This window comes from Dipodomys ordii, unplaced genomic scaffold, assembly GCF_000151885.1.
Source record: "Dipodomys ordii isolate 6190 unplaced genomic scaffold, Dord_2.0 Scaffold53, whole genome shotgun sequence".
NCBI classification, from domain to species: domain Eukaryota; kingdom Metazoa; phylum Chordata; class Mammalia; order Rodentia; family Heteromyidae; genus Dipodomys; species Dipodomys ordii.
In genome coordinates, this window is record NW_012267269.1 from 1,283,059 (window position 1) to 1,300,916 (window position 17,858).

Genomic DNA, 17,858 nt, shown 5'->3' on the forward strand with positions numbered 1-17,858 from the left:
CACACACACACACACACACACACACAGAGTGGAACACACAGGTAGCAGCTGCAGCTGGATTCAGCTGAGGTTGCCAAAGGCTACAAACTCCATTCTCATGCTGGACATATGGAAGCAGTTTAACTCTTTGAAATCACTGTTCAAGAAGAGCTCTGTAGTCTGCAAAGATAAATTAGCTTTGAGAACAGATTCTCAATCAGGAGGCAATGGCCTGCTTCTCACTTCCTTCTTAAGATGGTCTAGAAACACTATTTCCTCACGTGAGGAAAACCTGATTTAAAGAAAAAAAAAAGAAACAGGCAGAGCTAACTGGTGCATTAATATACTTCTAGACCTGCCTTACTTAGTCCTTCTTTGTCTGTCCCACCTTGTAAGGGGTCCTTCCTGAATCTTTATGGACCTGGAACTTGTTCTCTCAATCCACACACATAAAAACACCAGGGAATAACATTTACCATTAAACCCACTTCCTTCTGATAGCCTTTCTGCACACACACGTCCCCCATCTGTCCCAGAGTAAAAATATGGATGCTGCAAAAAAAAAAAAAAAACTTGAAGAATTATGTCACTAAGAAGTACGCATAAGGATATCAGATAGATTTCTATCCTTTCTTTGGCTAAAATGCTAAAAGGCAAGTACATCTCTGTGGATAGAACCACTGAATTTGGGAGTTCCTCTAGCAACCCCCAAACTCAGGCAACTTCTTAGCATTGAGTTTTTGTCATTCTCTTTCCAAGTGCCCTGCTGATAATCTCTGTATAACTTTTAGGCTTCGAATTTACATTTGCTGCCTTTGGTTTAAAGGGCCAAATTCCTATTTGTTTCAGCAAAAAAGAAGGGGAAAAATGCTTCATTACCGGTGTTTTCTGTCTTCTGCATGCTGTTTGTGTAGGGCTGCAAGAGACCACTGGTTTCAGCTTGAGAACCGCAAGGATGACAAGCAACTGCTGCCCCAGTGGAAACGCTGTCCTTCGGGTATTTTTATATTCACCTGGGGACACATGTCAGCCACAGCCTCAGACAGGACAGGAGCTTAAGGTGACCTGACCCTGCGCTGGCAGCAAAAGAACCTGCGCTTCAGAAAAACAGCTAATCTGCCTTGGGCTGAGGGCACTTCAGAGTCTCCCTCCTCCAGTTTGCTCTTTAATTCTCAGGCAGGAGGGGGTGGGAAAGGGACTGGAATGCCCCACCCAGGCCTCTGCCTTTGAAGTACTCCACGATCCCACCACCTCCTTTCTCTCACTCCCTCCCACCCCCATTCCTCAAGTCTTACTTGTACTTTTTTCCGTGGAGCAATGACTTGGATAACAAGCTCATGAATGGTTTCCCTAGCTGCCTGTTTTCATTCTCTGGAATCACAGCCTTCCTGCCAAACATCACAGTGACCCCCTGGAGTACCTACAGTTTAACCTCACCTCATAACTATGTGCACCCCAAATCCTGACAGGCAGGAGGGGATCCAGGAGCAGTGGCTGCAGCCAGGGGCAGAGAGGTGACCAAACAGGGAACTCCTGAGCCACACAGGGTCAGCAGCAGCTTGCTCAGGACCTTACACTGAAGGCATTTCCAGAACTCTTCTTTGGGGCAGCTGTCTGGCCTGGAGCTGAGGGTGGCTTGGCTTCCTCTCTTCCTTCTTTTTTGCATCCGCCTCTCCAAGGCCTGCCTCTCTCGGGCTAAGTGGAAGAAGCCCTTCCACCTGCCTTTCCCAGCAGAGGCCAACTTTGAGTGCTGGCCTCCGAGTTCTGAGCGCACCCACACTCACAGACTGCTGGAATCTGTTAATAATCTTCACGCCACGCCAGTACGCAGGTGGATCTGCTGATGAGACAGTGAATGAGAAAGATAAGAGATGACAAGGGAAGCAACAGCCAGTGAGAAAAAGACTGCAGCTTTGGGTACAAATTGTGAACTGTAGGGAAGAAAGAGATGGGAACAGAAATGATGAATCTGTGAACATTCCTTGTACATCTGGAAGCACCCAGAGAATAGGTAGCAGGGGATCACTGGCAGCGTTAAAGAGGAGGCAAACTCAGAATTGGGGCTGCTGATCACAGGAAGCATGCCAGGTGGGTGGGTGTCTGACAGAAATTTCTCAGCATGTTAGTGTATGTAAAACACTGAACCTGCAGGCCAGTGGGGTCTCAAATACAAGTCAGTTGTATGGCTTCTTTAGTTGAACTGCGCTCACCTAATACAGGCCTAAAAGCTAACGGGGCACCAAAATACACAAATTAAACTCTGGAAAACACTAATGACTACAGACAACTGCAACTTTTGAACTGGATCACATTCCCCTTGGTTTACATGCCTCAAAAGGCTCCAACCTCAAAACTTTTCCCACACTGCCTTTCTCCATAGCATCTCCAAAGCATCTTTACCACTCCCAAAGTCTTCCAGCAGATTCCTATTAGCACAAAAGCTTTGCGAGTCGTTTGCCCAAAGACCACTAGTTGTTGCTTAGTCTTCTGTGGGACACCTTTGATTTCTGACTTGACTTGCAAAAATAAACCTAGAGCTGCACGCAAGGACACTCACGTTTACAGAGGGGCTCTTAACAGCCCTCGCCCCAACTATTTACAGCTACCCGCTCTTCGAGTGCAGGGAGGATAGTCACCAGCACTGTTTGAGAAGCAGTGACCAGGGTTCCAATTAGAGTTGTTACTAGTTAGGTGACCAGGCACATCCATGAGCTTCATGCCCAGAATTTACTCCAAGTCACACAGCTAACGGCTAAGAGAATGAGAAAGCAGATGGAGGGGAGGGAAAAATTATCCTCTTCTTTCTCCCTCCAAAAGAGAGAAGGAGATATTCAGAGAGACCAAAGATAATCAGAGAGCAAAGAGAGTGAAAATGAAGCAGACAGGGAAGAGAGATTTAGAAAAAAAAGGGAGGTCATAGAGCAAGAAAGGAAATGAAGTGATTCTGGTGTTCCCATTGCTGGTGGGGGCTTCCCAGGCAGCCTGACTGCTGTGATCCTCCTCCGAGCACTCACTCACGCTGGCTTCTGGCTTCTGGCTCCTCCCCTGTGCAGCCCCTCAGGCTATGGATTTGCCTCAACTCCCACTGAGCTCTGAGAATGAGAACAGTCACTACTCTGAGCTCTTCTCTAAGGAGCCTACAAAGTTTAGATGCTATTTGGACAGTCATTTAATTAAACAATTTTATTGTGATTTATTCTAGTTTTAGTTCTTTGAATCCCAAACTAATCCTATACTGAGTGTGTGAGCCTTATATTCCTGAATGTAGTATTAAATGATTTGATTTCTGACATTGCTGACAAATAAACAGAGCCCTGGGTTCTGGTCAGATATTTGCTAACTATGAGCTTAAAGAAGTTACTTAAATCAGGTGCTGGTGGTTCATGCCTAAAATCCTAGCTAATCAGAAGGCTGAGATCTGAGGGTCAAGGTTCAAAGCTAGCCTGGGCAAGTAAGTCTGTGAAGTTCTTATCTCTAATTAACTAGCAGAAAACCAGAATAAATCTGGGGCTCAAAGTGGTAGAGCACTAGCCTCGAGCACAAACAGCTCAAGGACAGTACCCAGGCCTTGAGTTCAAGCCCCACGACCAACAGAGGGGAAGCTTACTTAAACTTTGAAAACTTCAGTGTTTGTTTGTTTTTGTATGATAAGGAGACTGAGAATAATATCCTTCATGAGGTCAACAAGAGGATTAAATTAGATCCTGCCCGTGTCTGTCTAGAACCTTGGTGGTGATGGTTTCAGACATACAGGGGCTGCAAAGTTGTCTCTTTGTCCAGCTCCTCATCCTCTCTGGGAATTCAGGGAAGGGTCCTGTGGCCATTTCATGAACTGCTTACCCTCACCCCCGAAGCTGTCGCAGACCCTGCAGTCCTTTATGTTGAGGTCCTGAAGAGGCTGTAAGTGGAGAAGCACTGGACCTAGGCAACCATTCCCATAGCTCTTCCATTTGCCTCCCTCAAGGTTCTCACCTTTATTGACCTCTTCCCTCACTAATGTCTCTCAAGGGAATCATGCTGGACTAAACTACATTTTAGAGACAAGTGACAAAAAGTTTACTTTCCCAAACAAGATCAAGAGCATGGTAGGCTGGAAGGAATTGCAAATCCGTGCAGAGATTAAGCCCTTCTTAAAAGAGGAACAGAAAATATGTGCTTATCATAAAGTTGTAGACATACCATAATGGTGTTTATAGAATCCACCTACAGCTTCTACTAAAGGGATTATTTGCTGAGGATAATTTCATTAAACCCATGAGCCAGGTCTAGACTAAAAAGTGCTCTAACTTAACTTCTACTAACTTTTTGCTACTAGGTTTAAAAAGTCATGTTTTCCAAAAATACTTGTTATGAACATTTTTCTCTTTCAGCAGTTTGCAAGAATGTGTGGGAGCTATTGCAACCGGTGGGATGTTTTTTCTTTCTTTGTGGCTGGGTTTAAAAAAACAGTTACTGGATAACACAATTCTATTTTTGATGAATAAGTAAAGCAGACCCATATATTCATTTTTGCATAGGAAACATATTAGGATACTACCTCATTGTAAATAGAGAGGAACATACTCATAAGTATTTGTGCTCCTCAAAATGTTCTAATGCTTATCTATTTATACCTGAAAATAAAAACAAAATGGTAGAAGATGAATATTTCCCTGTGCCTTTTATGATTTATTTGATCATTTCCTGTGCCTCTACTACAATTACAGATCATCTTTGACTTACCATTGCTTAATTTATCAGTTTTCGATTATGAGTTTTCACAGTGACACCAATGCAATATAAGTTCAGTAGAAACTATACTTCCAATTTGAAATCTGAGTTTTCCAAGCTAGCAATCTGTGCTCTGATGATCAGGACACTCTGTAGAGGTCTGTGTTGTGAAGTTGTGATGCTCAGGAGTTAAGTGCATTGAGCACATTTTTGGTTAGTGGTATTTTTAATTTACAGTGGGTTTTTATGATATAATCCCATGACTATAAGTTCAGGGACATCTATATTTCAAAAACAAAAAGTTGGGGGGAGAGCAAATAAAAATACATTTTTTTTGTCCAAAATATTTGCCCTCCTAAATATTAAAGCCAGTGACAGACTCTAGAGGACTGTCACAAACCATGTGATCACAATTGTATTCTCCCACTGAGCTTCCAGAAAGCAGGAAAAAAGAATAAGAAAAAGAAAAGGAATCATAATATACTGCCGTGTTGCTCCATTTTGACATGGGAGTCTTCCCCAAAGATAGGCTCTTGAAACCACTCAGAGAAGCTGGTACAAGTTTAACACGAGTAACACAGATAAACATGACACCCCAGACCTTGATGGGAAGCAGTGATAGGGGCCTGGAGAGCCCTCCAGTGTAGAAGTTCTAAGGAAACAACAAAGACTGCAGATCCCTTAAAGACTGTGTCAAAGCCTCCGACTGCAGGTCCTGAGGGTAGGGTTATCTCTCCCTGGCTCTCATTAAGACACAAGTCTCCCCATGTGCCAAACATACTCTCCTCACTATGCCCTTACCTGACTCTCCCCACTTTTACCCTCACACACTCATTGTGAGACAAGGAAAATTTGGTACTAATGAACCTGGGGAAATAACAAATGGAAAAAGAAGGCCCATAAAGTAATCCAGACTCTGTGTGTGTGTGTGTGTGTGTGTGTGTGTGTGTGTGTGTGTGTGTGTGTGTGTTTAATTATAGGAAGGAGAGAAGGGTAGAGAGTTTTACAGTTTTACCGGCTTTTTTACCAAAGTAGGAAGAAAAATTGATTACAATAACAATTTCCATTCATTAAGCAAACATTTATCACTGGTTTACCATATGCAAGTACTGTAGTAGATGCTAGTGAGCAAAGATGCACATGCTCCTTGCCCTGGGGATTAGGCAGGAGGAGGGGAATGGCATTAATCACCTACCCACACAGGTGAATACAAAACTGTATTAAAGGTCAGTGCTTGGAAGGATGTACAGCTAGAAAGGCAGTAGGTTTACAAGAGTTAGGGAGTTGGGAGTGATTTCACATAAATGACTTGGCATAAATCTTTACAATAACCTTCCAGGCAACTTTAATTATCTTCATTTTACAAAATTAGAAATTGAGGCTTAGAATAAATTAGTAATTTAGCCCCAAATAAGTGTTGGAGTTTAGAATCAAAACCAGGGCTTTTTAAATTTTTCTCCAGCCAGTCATTGTTCCTGGAGGTCACCTGCTTTAGTGTGAGAAGCTGAGACTGTTTCAGCCTCTAGTTTTCCACAAACCCAGCCACAGGGGTGACCATATTTTAGACTTGAAGGTGGGAAGAAAGTACCTTCAGTCCTCCAGGTTCTACAGATAATTGTCAAGAAAATGATGATTATGACTGGAAATTTCTGGAAAGGGCTTTCCAAGTGTACTCCTCAGGAGGAATACACTCATAAACAAGGGCTCCTGTTGCCATCTGTATGATCTCAATAAAGTTTTACACAGCTGATAAAACAAGCAAGAATGGGAAGCTATTAATGATTGCATCTTCCACTAATATCATTCCACTCTTTGGAGAATTGGGGTTCATCAAACTAGAGGTCAAAGTGTTCATCAAGTCCAATTTCAAGCCCTCAATCCTGGCCCATTGAGGTAAGAATCTCAATTCCACAGAACACGCACAGGCTGCAGGTAATCTGCAGGAAGGGAAAGGCCAAATACAAGAACAGCATTGTATGGAAGATCAAGAGATGGCAGGCATGAAAGATTAGTGCACTTTTGCCCACCAATGACAGCAAAGAAATGAGCTTGACCCTCCCACATTTCCATGAACTCTGAGATTCCATTTGCCTCCTCTGGCCTCAAGCTGTGCCACATGGAAATAAGAGAACCTAAGCTGAACCACAGCAACTGTTGTGTCTCCAAATGGGTGAACTACATTGGCGGCAGCAGTATTCATGAAATCCTAGACCAGCCCCGAGTCTAGATCTGGACTAATGGCATCAACAGCAGGACTGTAGAGCAGTCCCAGGGCAGTTATGGAGCTCCTGTTCTTTCATCCATCTTTCTGGCTAAGTGCCAGGCCCTGAGTTCTATGACCAAAGCCAGGTGGGCTCCCTTTCCTCCCCACTCCTGCAGTTACTCCTCTGTAGTGAAAAGGCAGGTGTCTCTCCCCTTGGTGCTCACCAAAGGCAGAAACAGATTCCTCCATCCCTACTCTGCTTTATAATAGTGTGAGCTACATTTTGTCCATGCATGACTTTGGATCCAACATGTTGTAGCACAAACAACAACAAAAAAAGTTTTAGTCAGTTTATATACAGTGTGTGGTACAAAGTCTAAATGATGGGTTTTTACAAATGCATCCCTCTACATAAGCTATAGCTATATTAAGACTGAGAACATATTCCAGATCTTTGTTCTCTTCAGAGGAGCCTCTTTCCTGCAAGTCATCTACAATCACTGTTCTGATTTCTATCACCATATACTATGCCTTTTGTGTATATAGAATCATATAATATCTGTTTATTTGAGTTTGACTCCTTCACTCAGCACACACTTTTTGAGAGGTATCCAAGTTACCATGTATTAGTAGTTTTCCTTGTGTGTGTGTGTGTGTGTGTATGCTTATACTATGGCATGAACTCCAGGCATTAAGCTACTCTCTTGGTTTTCTTGCTTAGGAGCTGGTGCTATAGGACTTAAGTCATACCTCCAGTTTGGCTTTTCAATTGGAGATAGAATGTTATAGACTTTGCTGCCTGAGCTGGCTTCGAACTACAGTAGTCCAGTTCTCAGCCTCCTGATCAGCCAGAATTGAGGTGCTTGATTTTAGCTTATTACTTTTTAGTTCTGAGTCACATTTCATTGTAAATTACACCATAATCATAATAAAATTTGTTTACCTATTCTTCTTTGGATAGCTATGTAGGTTGTTTCTAGATTTGAATTATGATGAGAAAAGCCATGAACATTCATGAAAAAAAATTCCTTGTAAGCAAGCCTCCTTTCCTATATCTTGGGTAAATTCTTAGTAGTGAGATGTAAAATCAACATAATGTCAAACTGCCGCATGTTTTTTCACAGTAGTTGTAGATTTTGCATATTTAGGGATAATATTTGAAAGTTCCAGAGTCCTGGCTTCTCAATCCTTGCTTTTCAGATGTCATTGTGGAGCAGCGAACATGGGCTGCATGTCACTACTCTCTCACCCAGCTGTGTAAACCAGAGTAACTGACTTCTCCACAAGCCTCTGTCCAGTCTCTTACAAAGCAAGGGAGATTGCAGCTGTGCTTTCATGAGTATAAGCTTTTCACTGGTACCACCTTACTAATACTATTTATCCCACTGATGAGAATTGTAACACTGGTGAAGTGGAATAAATGTGCCCATGGAAGGAGTGTAGAAATGAGACTGACACCACGTCTCCCCAATGCCTATGCTGGAAATCTCTGTGTCTGTGATCATCTCTCTTTGCAGAGTTCACATTAATTATCACTCAGGCTACTTTGCACTCAGAAATGTAGATGTGACTGCCCACCTGTAGGCTCTAGTTACATTTTTCTGAGGACAAAGCCTGTGCCATGTATCCAGAGCAGTTAGTACTATGGCTGAGACACAACCTGTGACAAACGTTTGCTGGATAAACCAAGAGTTTATGTTCATCACACTTGAAAGCACCAATTTGACTTGGTACACCATCCTAGACTTTGCTCTCTGAGTTTGAGAGCCTGCATTAGCTCTTTCCCCTCATAGTGTCAGCTGACCTTCCTCATAACGCATAGTGCAGTCATAAGTGCAGTTTTATGTTATTTAAAAGAAACTGATTCAAACCACATTATTTCAGTATTATTCTCTTAGCGATCTGCTCCTTTATTTAACAGCCATGTGTTTTAGTTTGATTAGTTATAGCTTTGAGGAATTTATTCCCATTCTTGATGCATGGTGTTAAAAAAAATCAAAGATAGATAAACCTTTGGTTACTCCAAGAAAGTGTTTTGACTGTAATTATGGATTAGTACACATGCATGGTTGATAGTTGATGCAGTTTAGCATTGGTGCAACCATTTACACTGATAATATATTAAGCACTACATTTTCCCCCTCAGGCAGAGTGAATGACTACCAGGGCAGGATTACCTTCACTAAGCAGATTTCATAGCTCCAAGCCTTCTCTAATCATTTGTAGCCATTAGGAAAACATGGGGCTGAACCAATTAAAAAAACCAAAAACTATCCTAAAGCTCATAAAACCACATAATTGCACTGCATCACTTAGCATTTTGATTGAGGGTTGAAAAAACTAATACAAAGACTTCAAAATTGCCCCCAAATGTTTCATAAACATGGTGACAGAGCAGACACAAACTCACCTCAAAAAATGTATTCCCTTGCTATCTATGAAGGGGAAGATGGGTAAGTAGAGAGATACATATAGGTAGAAAATAAATTCGGTTTTTCCTAATCCAAGTCTATCAATTCTTAGGTTTTCATTTATTGGTGTTTTAAATTTTCAATAGCAAAATGAAACAACGTTGTCTTATTGTTCCTTTTCAGAGTTTCTATTTGTGGAAGCTTAAAGTAAAAATCTAGTTTTTAAACTCCGCTCTAACCACTCAGTGGTTTGGGTACTCAGTTTTCCCCAGTTAAGAGGAACTTACCTCAAGATTAATCAATTTTAAAAAACATTCTGGAAAATATAGAACTATAGTGACCTCCCTAGAAAAAAGACAAAAATGACACAATAACTCTAAGCAGGTGGCTGGGAGAAGAGGCCGGGGGGCGGTGGAGGTTAAGGGGGAGGCTTGGTGTGTGGTCATCGCATTCTTTCTTTACATGGAGTCTAGGAGCATCTCCTTTGTGTGGGGGGCTTGGGGATATTTCCCTCATACTGGAGTCAGTGAACACTTCCCTCAGAGTGAACTCTGGGAGCACCTCCCTCTGCATGGCGCCTGCAAGCACTTCCTCACGGGTGGAGACTCAGGGTATCTCCAGCGTGCACACGAATTCTACCACCTCCCAGAACCACTCAGCAGCTTCCCCGGCACTTGGTCACTTTCATCCCATCCAGGTCTTCTCACGTTGCGTTGCTTCCTGAAAAGACGAAAGTACATCTGTAGCCAAATGCTCTCAGGTCTCATTCACAAACACAAATCCTTCATGGGAACCCGAGCAGAGACAGGAAAGGAAGCAGAGAATAAAAGTGCAATGAATGTTTCATGGAGGCCAACACCACGGAAAAAGAAAGACACGGAAAGGGAACTTGAGGGCAAGGATGCAAATGGAAATTTCACAGTGCAAAGGTGGGGAAAGACATGGATGGAAGGCAGTCCTGGAGAGCAGGACAGAAATACAGACAATGGCTTTTTTGGAAAGTTAATTAATTAAAATATTACCCAAAGAAATCAGACAGTATTCAACATCACCTTAAAAAAAAGTCTTACTATTTCTTTTCATCCAAGTTAGATAATTGAAACCACAGAGAAAAGCAAAGAATTTAACTTTAAAAAAAATTTAAAAATTAGGGTATAACTTGATGTATTAGACTATGACATAGTCATCATTCATTTGTTTTACAGAAACAAGGGCATATTTTATGCAATTGTTTACAATTACAATTTTCTTTCATTTAACAGCCCATGGAGAATAATTTCTAATGTCAGTATCATACTGTGCCATGTTATAAATACTATACTATCATACTATAAATAGTGGCAGAATTGTATTTCTTCCTATGGATAAATGATATTTTCTTTAGCCTATGTTGGACAAATTGGAGAGAATTTCTTTTCAATTACCAGTACAATCAATTAGCCTTTTCTTGGTTAAAAGCAAATCACCAAGCCAGGTGCTATTCTGTCACACCTGTAATCCTAGCTACTCAAGAGACTGAGAACTGAGAACTGTGGTTCAAAGCCAGCCTGAGCAGGAAACTCATTGAGACTCATCTCCAGTTAACCACCAAAAAGCCAGAAGTAGAGCTGCAGTTTAAGTAGTAGAGTGCTACTAGCCTTGAACAAAAAAAGTTCAGGGATATTACCTAGGCCCAGAGTTCATGCCCTAGGACTGTCAAAAAAAATCCCCTCAAAATCTGATGGTTTGGCCAGGTTTGAGTGCGCACACCTGTGGGAAGCTGGGGCAGGGTGGTAAGTTTGAGGCCAGTCTGAACTACATAATGAGAACTTGTCTAAGAAACCACACATGTACATACACACCCCATAGATGATGGCTTGAAGGAACTACTTCTTTAGCTCATAGTTCTGTGGAGAATTTGGGATGGCTGGCACACCTGTGTGGCCAGGATTTTCTTTATGTGGTCTCTTAACCTCATGGGGAGACCTGGGCTTCTTCCCACTGCCATCTCAGGATCTCCAACACCACCTCTCAAGGTACAAAAGCCTTTAATGTAAATTGGCCAACTCAAGTCACATGATGAGCCCACAATAAAAAGGTGGAGAAAGGGAATCCATCCCTTAGAGAGAAAATCTGCTAAGTCAAAACCCAAGAGGTATACACATGAGAAAGACAAAGCTTGGCCTACTTTGCCATGCTCACTTATGCTGTAGACTTATTGATATCTTTCGAAGTACCTCTGGGCACACTTTTAGCTGATTTCATATACCAGGTCAATTTCTAGTAAAGTACTTGATAAGAGTTGTGAACATTTTCAGTGTATATTGATATGCCACAATCTGAATTAATACTTCTATCAACTAGACTTCCAGTAAGAACTCAGTACCTGTCAACATGTTATACAACAAATACTAAATACATGAAGGAATGAGTAAATAACTCAACCAATTAAATCACCCAACAAAAAGATGAGTAAATATATAGCCTAACCAATCTTGTTATCATTTCTTACATATTTCCCCATTGGCAGGCAAAAATTGAACACTATTGTTCAATTCATATGCTTAAAAATTACCAATAGCAGCCATTTCATGGTTATTTGTTTTCTTTTTTTACTGAATATGAATTGAGCATATATGATTGGATCTGTCTCTGTCTCTGCGTGTTGTAAGCTATTGGCCTTGTAATATAATCATATCCAATATATTCTTCTCATGACTACTTAATATTCCACTGAATGAAAATACCATAGTTTACTTCATCTTTTATTTTTAGAAAGATTCATTGTTCCTTTCATATTCAAGCAAAGTTGAAATGAGATTTACACATATGACTTTACTCTCAAATGAAAGTATATCTTGAGGCTAAATACTTAGAATAAAAGTTATTTGATAAAATAATATGCGCATTTAAATTACTGATATGTATTGTATAAAAGGCCTCCTAAGATGTCAATTATGCCATAAGTAGGAAATTTCCTCTTTGTTTTCTATTAAGAGATGAATGTGTTCCTCATTTTTTCAGTACTGTGACAAATACTTAAGGAGAAAGGGTTTCTTGTGCTCACACTTTCAGAGGTTTCAGTCCAAGGTACAGTGGACCCATTGCTTTGGTCCTGGTGGCAGGCATGTGGCCAAGATACTCACCTCAAGGCGGCCAGGAAGCAGAGAGTAAGAGAGACAGGGAGGAACTTGGATGATGTATATTCTTCAAATACACCCTCAATAGTCTACTTCCTCCAACTAGCCTCCACCTGCTAATAGTTCATTCAGCTATGAACTCATCAATGAATTACTCCATTGAAGCATTTTCATCTTTGGTATGCAGTCACCTCCCAGCTGGGAATCAAGCTTTCAACACATGAACCCTGGGGGAACACTTCCTACTCAAACCACAACAGTGGGATAGTGCTTACTTTCCTGAATGCTTTACCCATACAATAGAACAGACCCTGCCCAACTGATGTATGAAATGGCAAATCACCTTTTGAAATTAGTATTACCGTCTAGATTATAATAAAAACAATATTGCTTTAAAAATTATTTTTAAATACAATAAACTGTAACAAAATTATTTTTAAAATACATAAAATTATATAAATTAAAAGTCAAATGAATTTATAAAATTATAAAATTTCATTCTATGACATTAATACAATTTATGATAAAGAAAAATTGCTTTTACATTTATGAACAGTTTTTTATGAGCTGATTTCTTTTTTTGGGTGAGTTGAAATTAGATGATTGGTCTTTCCTAGTTATTTCTTTTTGTTTTGTTTTGTTTTCGGGTCTGGTCGTGGGGCCTGAACTCTGGGCCTGGGCGCTGTCCCTCAGCTCTTCAGCTCAAGGCTAGCACTCTACCACATGAGCCACAGCACTATTTCCAGCTTTTTCTGCTTATGTGGTGCTGAGGAATTGAACCCAGGGTCTCAGGCATGCAAGGCAAGCACTCTACCACTGAGCCACCTTGCCAGCCCTACTAGTTATTTCTAAGAACACTTTAGGTCCTACGGACATTGTTCTTAACATGTTCTATCAACGTTATCAACTATACTTCTTTGCAGAAATTTTTCATTTTGAAATACTACTTTTTTAACTATTTCTGTTTCATTTCAGGTACAATAGTCTTTATTTTAAAGGCCTTTCCACTATATCATTATAAAGAGTATCTCTTGTGTTTTCATTCTGTGCCCTTAATTAGTTACTTTAAGTTGATATTTTTAAGTCCTCAGGAACTTAGTTTGCATCAAAAACAAAATCTTAACTTTTTCTCATGGGCCAATGCCTTTCTGTAATTAAATAAAAGTACACTATTCCTCAAATTATTTGGAACACACTTTTATCATGTAGAAAATTCTTTTATACACTTTGGTTCTATTTTTGAATTGCATCTTTGTTCCACTCAACAATTTAAAATTACTTTAGCTTTCATAATACATTTTGATACAAGAGACACCAATCTAGTTTAAGCGCTCCTTTTCTATTTTTAGTTAAGGATGTTTTGGAACCAAATGCCAGTGGTTCACACTTGTAACTATAGCTCTTCAAGAGGCTGAAATCCAGAGGATCAAAGTTCAAAGCTATCATGTGCAGAAAATTTTGAGAGACTCCATCTGCAAATAACCAGCAAGAAGCCAGGTTAGAGACATCACTCAAATGGTTGAGTGCCAGCTGTGACAAGAGCTATATGTGTGCATATATATATGGAATATAAAAACATATATAAATTTGATGCTTACTTTTGATGCTTACTTTAAGTCATGTCTTTAAAGTTTTCCTTCATTCAGATTCTATAAGCCCTTCTTATTTCTATATATAGTATTTTAAAGTTGTATGAAATTGCTATTTCGTTACATATTTTAAGAATACTCTAAAGATAGAATATTTTAAAATCAATTCTCTTACCAGACATCTTATAGAATTCTCATATTTCTAATATTTTCACTGGAACCTCTGGGTTTTCAAGGTATGTTTATGTCATCTACAAAGAAAAAATTTGCTTTTCCATGTTATGTGTCCAACTTTTATTATTAGGAAAAAATAGATGTCTGCAACTTGAATAAAAATATGGAAATACAACAGATCCTCTGTAGCTGAATGTGTTATACATTATCTCTTTTCAAAATTGTGGTTAAAACACAAATACCATAAAACTTACCACTTCAGTGGAATTAAATGTATTTTCTTTATCATGAATATACCACCCATATTCAGAAGTCCTATTAGCTTATAAAACTGAAATTCTGACGAGTAACTCCACATCTCTCCTATCATTGGCCTTCAGTAACCACCGTTCTGTCTGTGCATGAATCTGACCACAGAAAATACCTCATGTAAGTAGAATCTTAACAGTATCTGTTCTTTTTTGCTAATATATTGCTCTTCAAAGCACACCAGGATATTGGGAATCAAAAAAAATGCTACACATTATATAAACATACTATTTCTTAAACTTACCAAGTTTGTTGCTTTAGTAGTCCAGTAATTTTGATCTTACAGTCTCTGTGTTATACTACTTGTTACATTTATGCACTCATTATTCCAAGTTCAATTTTGTACATTCTTTTGCATCTGATAAACATAATATGAAATGTAATGCATTAGGGCTGAAGAAAAACAAAAACAGTCTTGTCTAGCCCTCTGTGTTTTGATGGAAATGCTGATTCTCAAGGAAGATAGGGCAGACATCATAAAGAGAAAACTGAAGCCCACAGAGCCTCTGGCCCTCATGAACTAGATTTCAAAGGCAGTGAGAAAAGTTGAGAATATGAAATCAGAATCACAATCAGCAAACTTTTGTCTCTTTGAGACATTATAGAATTTATTTGGATTCTAGAAGAACAAACCTTACACCCTGCATTTGAAATACTTAAAAAGAAAAAAAAAGGTAGCTTTAAGGGACACTTAAGCCCAGCCCAGACCACAAATGCTAGTGAAAATGGAGGATGGGACTTATATACACTGTTGGTGGGAATGCAAAGTAGTGAAATCACTGTGGAAGTAAGTATGGAGGTATAAAAAAAACAAAATTAGAGCCAGGTGCTAGTAGCTCACACCTGTAATCCTAGCTACTCAGGAGGCAGAGATCTGAGGATTGCAATTTGAAGTCAGTTTGGGTAGAAAAGTCCATGGGACTCTTATCTCCAATTAACCACCAGAAAACCAGAAGTAGTACTGTGGCTCAAAGTGAGCAAAAAAGAGCTCATAGATAGTGTCCAGGCCATAAGTTCAAGCCCTATGACCAACAACATCAACAAAAAAGACAAAACAAAAACAAAATTAGAGCCACCATATGATCTGGCAATATCATTCTTGGGTATCTATCCAAAAAAAGGATAAGTCAGAATACAACAGAACACACCCATATTTATTGCAGCACTATTCACAGTAACCAAGCAATGGAATCCACCTAGATGTACTTCAACTGATGAATGGATAAAGAAAATGAAAACAAGGGAGGGGGTAACAATGTTTGAAAAGCAATGTGCTCACTATCGTATGCATGAAACTATAATCCTTCTGTAAATCACCTTGACAATAAAATTAAATCTAAAAAATAATCTCCATGGCAAAAAAGAAAATGAAATTAACATGTTTGCAAGTAAACGGATGGAACTAGATACATCATATTAAATGAAGTCGGGTTCAGAAGGACAAAGACTGCCTGTTTTCTCTCATATTCAGAATCTAGATCTAAAAAGTACACATAGATGTATACACACACACAAACATTACATAATTAAGGAATTATTTGAGGGTATGAGACATTGAGGAAGTCAGAAGGGGTGAAAATACTGAAATACATATGTCTATGTATGAAGATGGTACAACGCAACCCCTTAAGAACCTGGGAAAAGGGAAGGAGAATGGTGGTAGAGCAATAGCAACACAGTACATGCAATGTACTGTGTGTTTTTTGTTTCTTTTGTATAGTCTTTCCCTATGGTATATCCCCTGTTGTCACTGTATTTGATTTACCCTGTATTGTGTATGTGTTTATTTCAATTAGGAAAGGGAAGAGGGAACAACAGAATGGTGAGACAAAGAACAAGGGGGAACCAATGCAACAGCGATATATACAAGACCATATGTTGGAAATGATCTGTACAACTTGGGAGTGGGGGTGGGAGGAGGGAAGGTTAGGGGAGGGGTAATAAGTTGGACAAGAAACTTACGTATTACCTTATGTAACTGTAACTCCTCTGTACCTCACCTTGACATATTTCATACATGTATGAAATACCATAGTCAAACTCCTTTATATGGTTAATATATACTAATAAAAAGATAAGAAAAGAGGCTAGGCACCAGTGGCTGATGTCTATAATCCTAGCTTCTCAGAAGGCTGAAATCTGAGGGCTGAAGTCTGAAGCCAGCCAGGGTAGGAAAGCCTGTGGAACTCTTATACCAAATTAACTAGCAAGCAAAAATCCAGAGTGGAGCTGTGGCTCAAGTGGTAGCCTGGAGCAGAACAGCTCAGAGAAAGTGATCAGGCTTTGAGTTCAAGCCCCAGAACTGGCAAAAAAAAAAAGCGGGGGGGGGGGAGAGGGAGAAGACAGAAGTGGGAGTCAGATATGGTGACAAACTAGTCAAGCTTACCTCTTCCCCAAGAATTGGAGGATATCTTTTCTTGGGATTTACACCAGAGTAGGAGGAGACAACACATAAAAACAGGACCTGTACTATATGCCATTGTTTTTAAAACACTGCAAGTGACTCCGAAGTCTATAGCTAATAACTGAAAGCTACCCCAAGACTCACTCCCCAGTGGTCCCACCTTTCACTGTTCTCATCCCTTTATTCAAGATGAAAAGGATTCATTTGAAAGAATAACATTCAGTGAGTGCAATATGCTAATAGTTTCTGGCCTTCTCTCTGACAACATTTCCTAAAAGGTGCCTTTTTGAGCGGATCCTCCTACATTACAGCTAACAGGAACCACAAAGACTTTGGGGCAAAGCACATGGATTTTGAGGCTTCAAGACCTTATGTTGAGCGCTGTAAAAAAAATTAAAGATGCTTTATCTCTCATGTCTGGCACCCAGTAGGCACTTAACAAATAGCAAGTGCTACTACTGCAATTTAAAACGAGGAATGTTCTTGAACATTGGCCTTTCTAGTTATTATGTCCTGTGTCTTGACCACAACATGCTGGTAGTTCTTTTGCTAACCACCTTGAAGAAAAAAACAACAACCAACTTTTAATATGGCTGCCCCTAGGGAATTACAGCTTTTCATAATCTTTGGAAAACCACTTGTCAGTCTTCCATACAGTTAATATAATATCCTCCTTGTCCTCATGGAGATGTTGGAGTAGAGGTGGAGGTTTGGTCATTTGAAGTGAGACAGGGTGTTAGTGTCAGGGCCACATTTCTTTTCCAGTTCTAAAATCTAATTTCCTCCGAACTGGGTTTAACAGTTCTGCATTTATAGTTCAGGTTCCCAGCGTCCCACCCCTCACCTATGCTGTATCACTTAGGTAATGCTTGGAAAGGACTTGGAAGGAAATGGTCCAGAAGTGCTAAGTAGAATTACATGATATGAGTTGGCTGTAGGGAGCCACAGGAATAGATAAAA

At 39.9% G+C, this 17,858-nt stretch overlaps 1 protein-coding gene across 4 annotated transcripts in view; it reads right to left on the reverse strand.

Annotated features, from left to right (window-relative positions):
• Positions 1-8,776: 8,776 nt before the first annotated feature.
• The window catches only part of Zdhhc21 (zinc finger, DHHC-type containing 21), a 121,384-nt gene continuing 112,302 nt past the window's right edge, over positions 8,777-17,858 (reverse strand). Inside the window, exons 8-9 of one of the 4 annotated variants that reach the window (XR_001175230.1) lie at positions 14,739-14,852; positions 8,777-10,023 (exon numbers count right to left, since the gene is read on the reverse strand). Coding sequence is in view for 1 of the 4 variants with exons in the window: in XM_013020806.1 (XP_012876260.1) it covers positions 14,829-14,852 (24 nt within the window). In the remaining 3 variants the exon portion in view is untranslated. Of the gene's footprint in view, positions 10,024-13,871; positions 13,895-14,217; positions 14,263-14,707; positions 14,853-17,858 lie in introns of those variants that run through there. The other 3 variants (XR_001175231.1, XR_001175232.1, XM_013020806.1) reach the window with 3 other exon arrangements.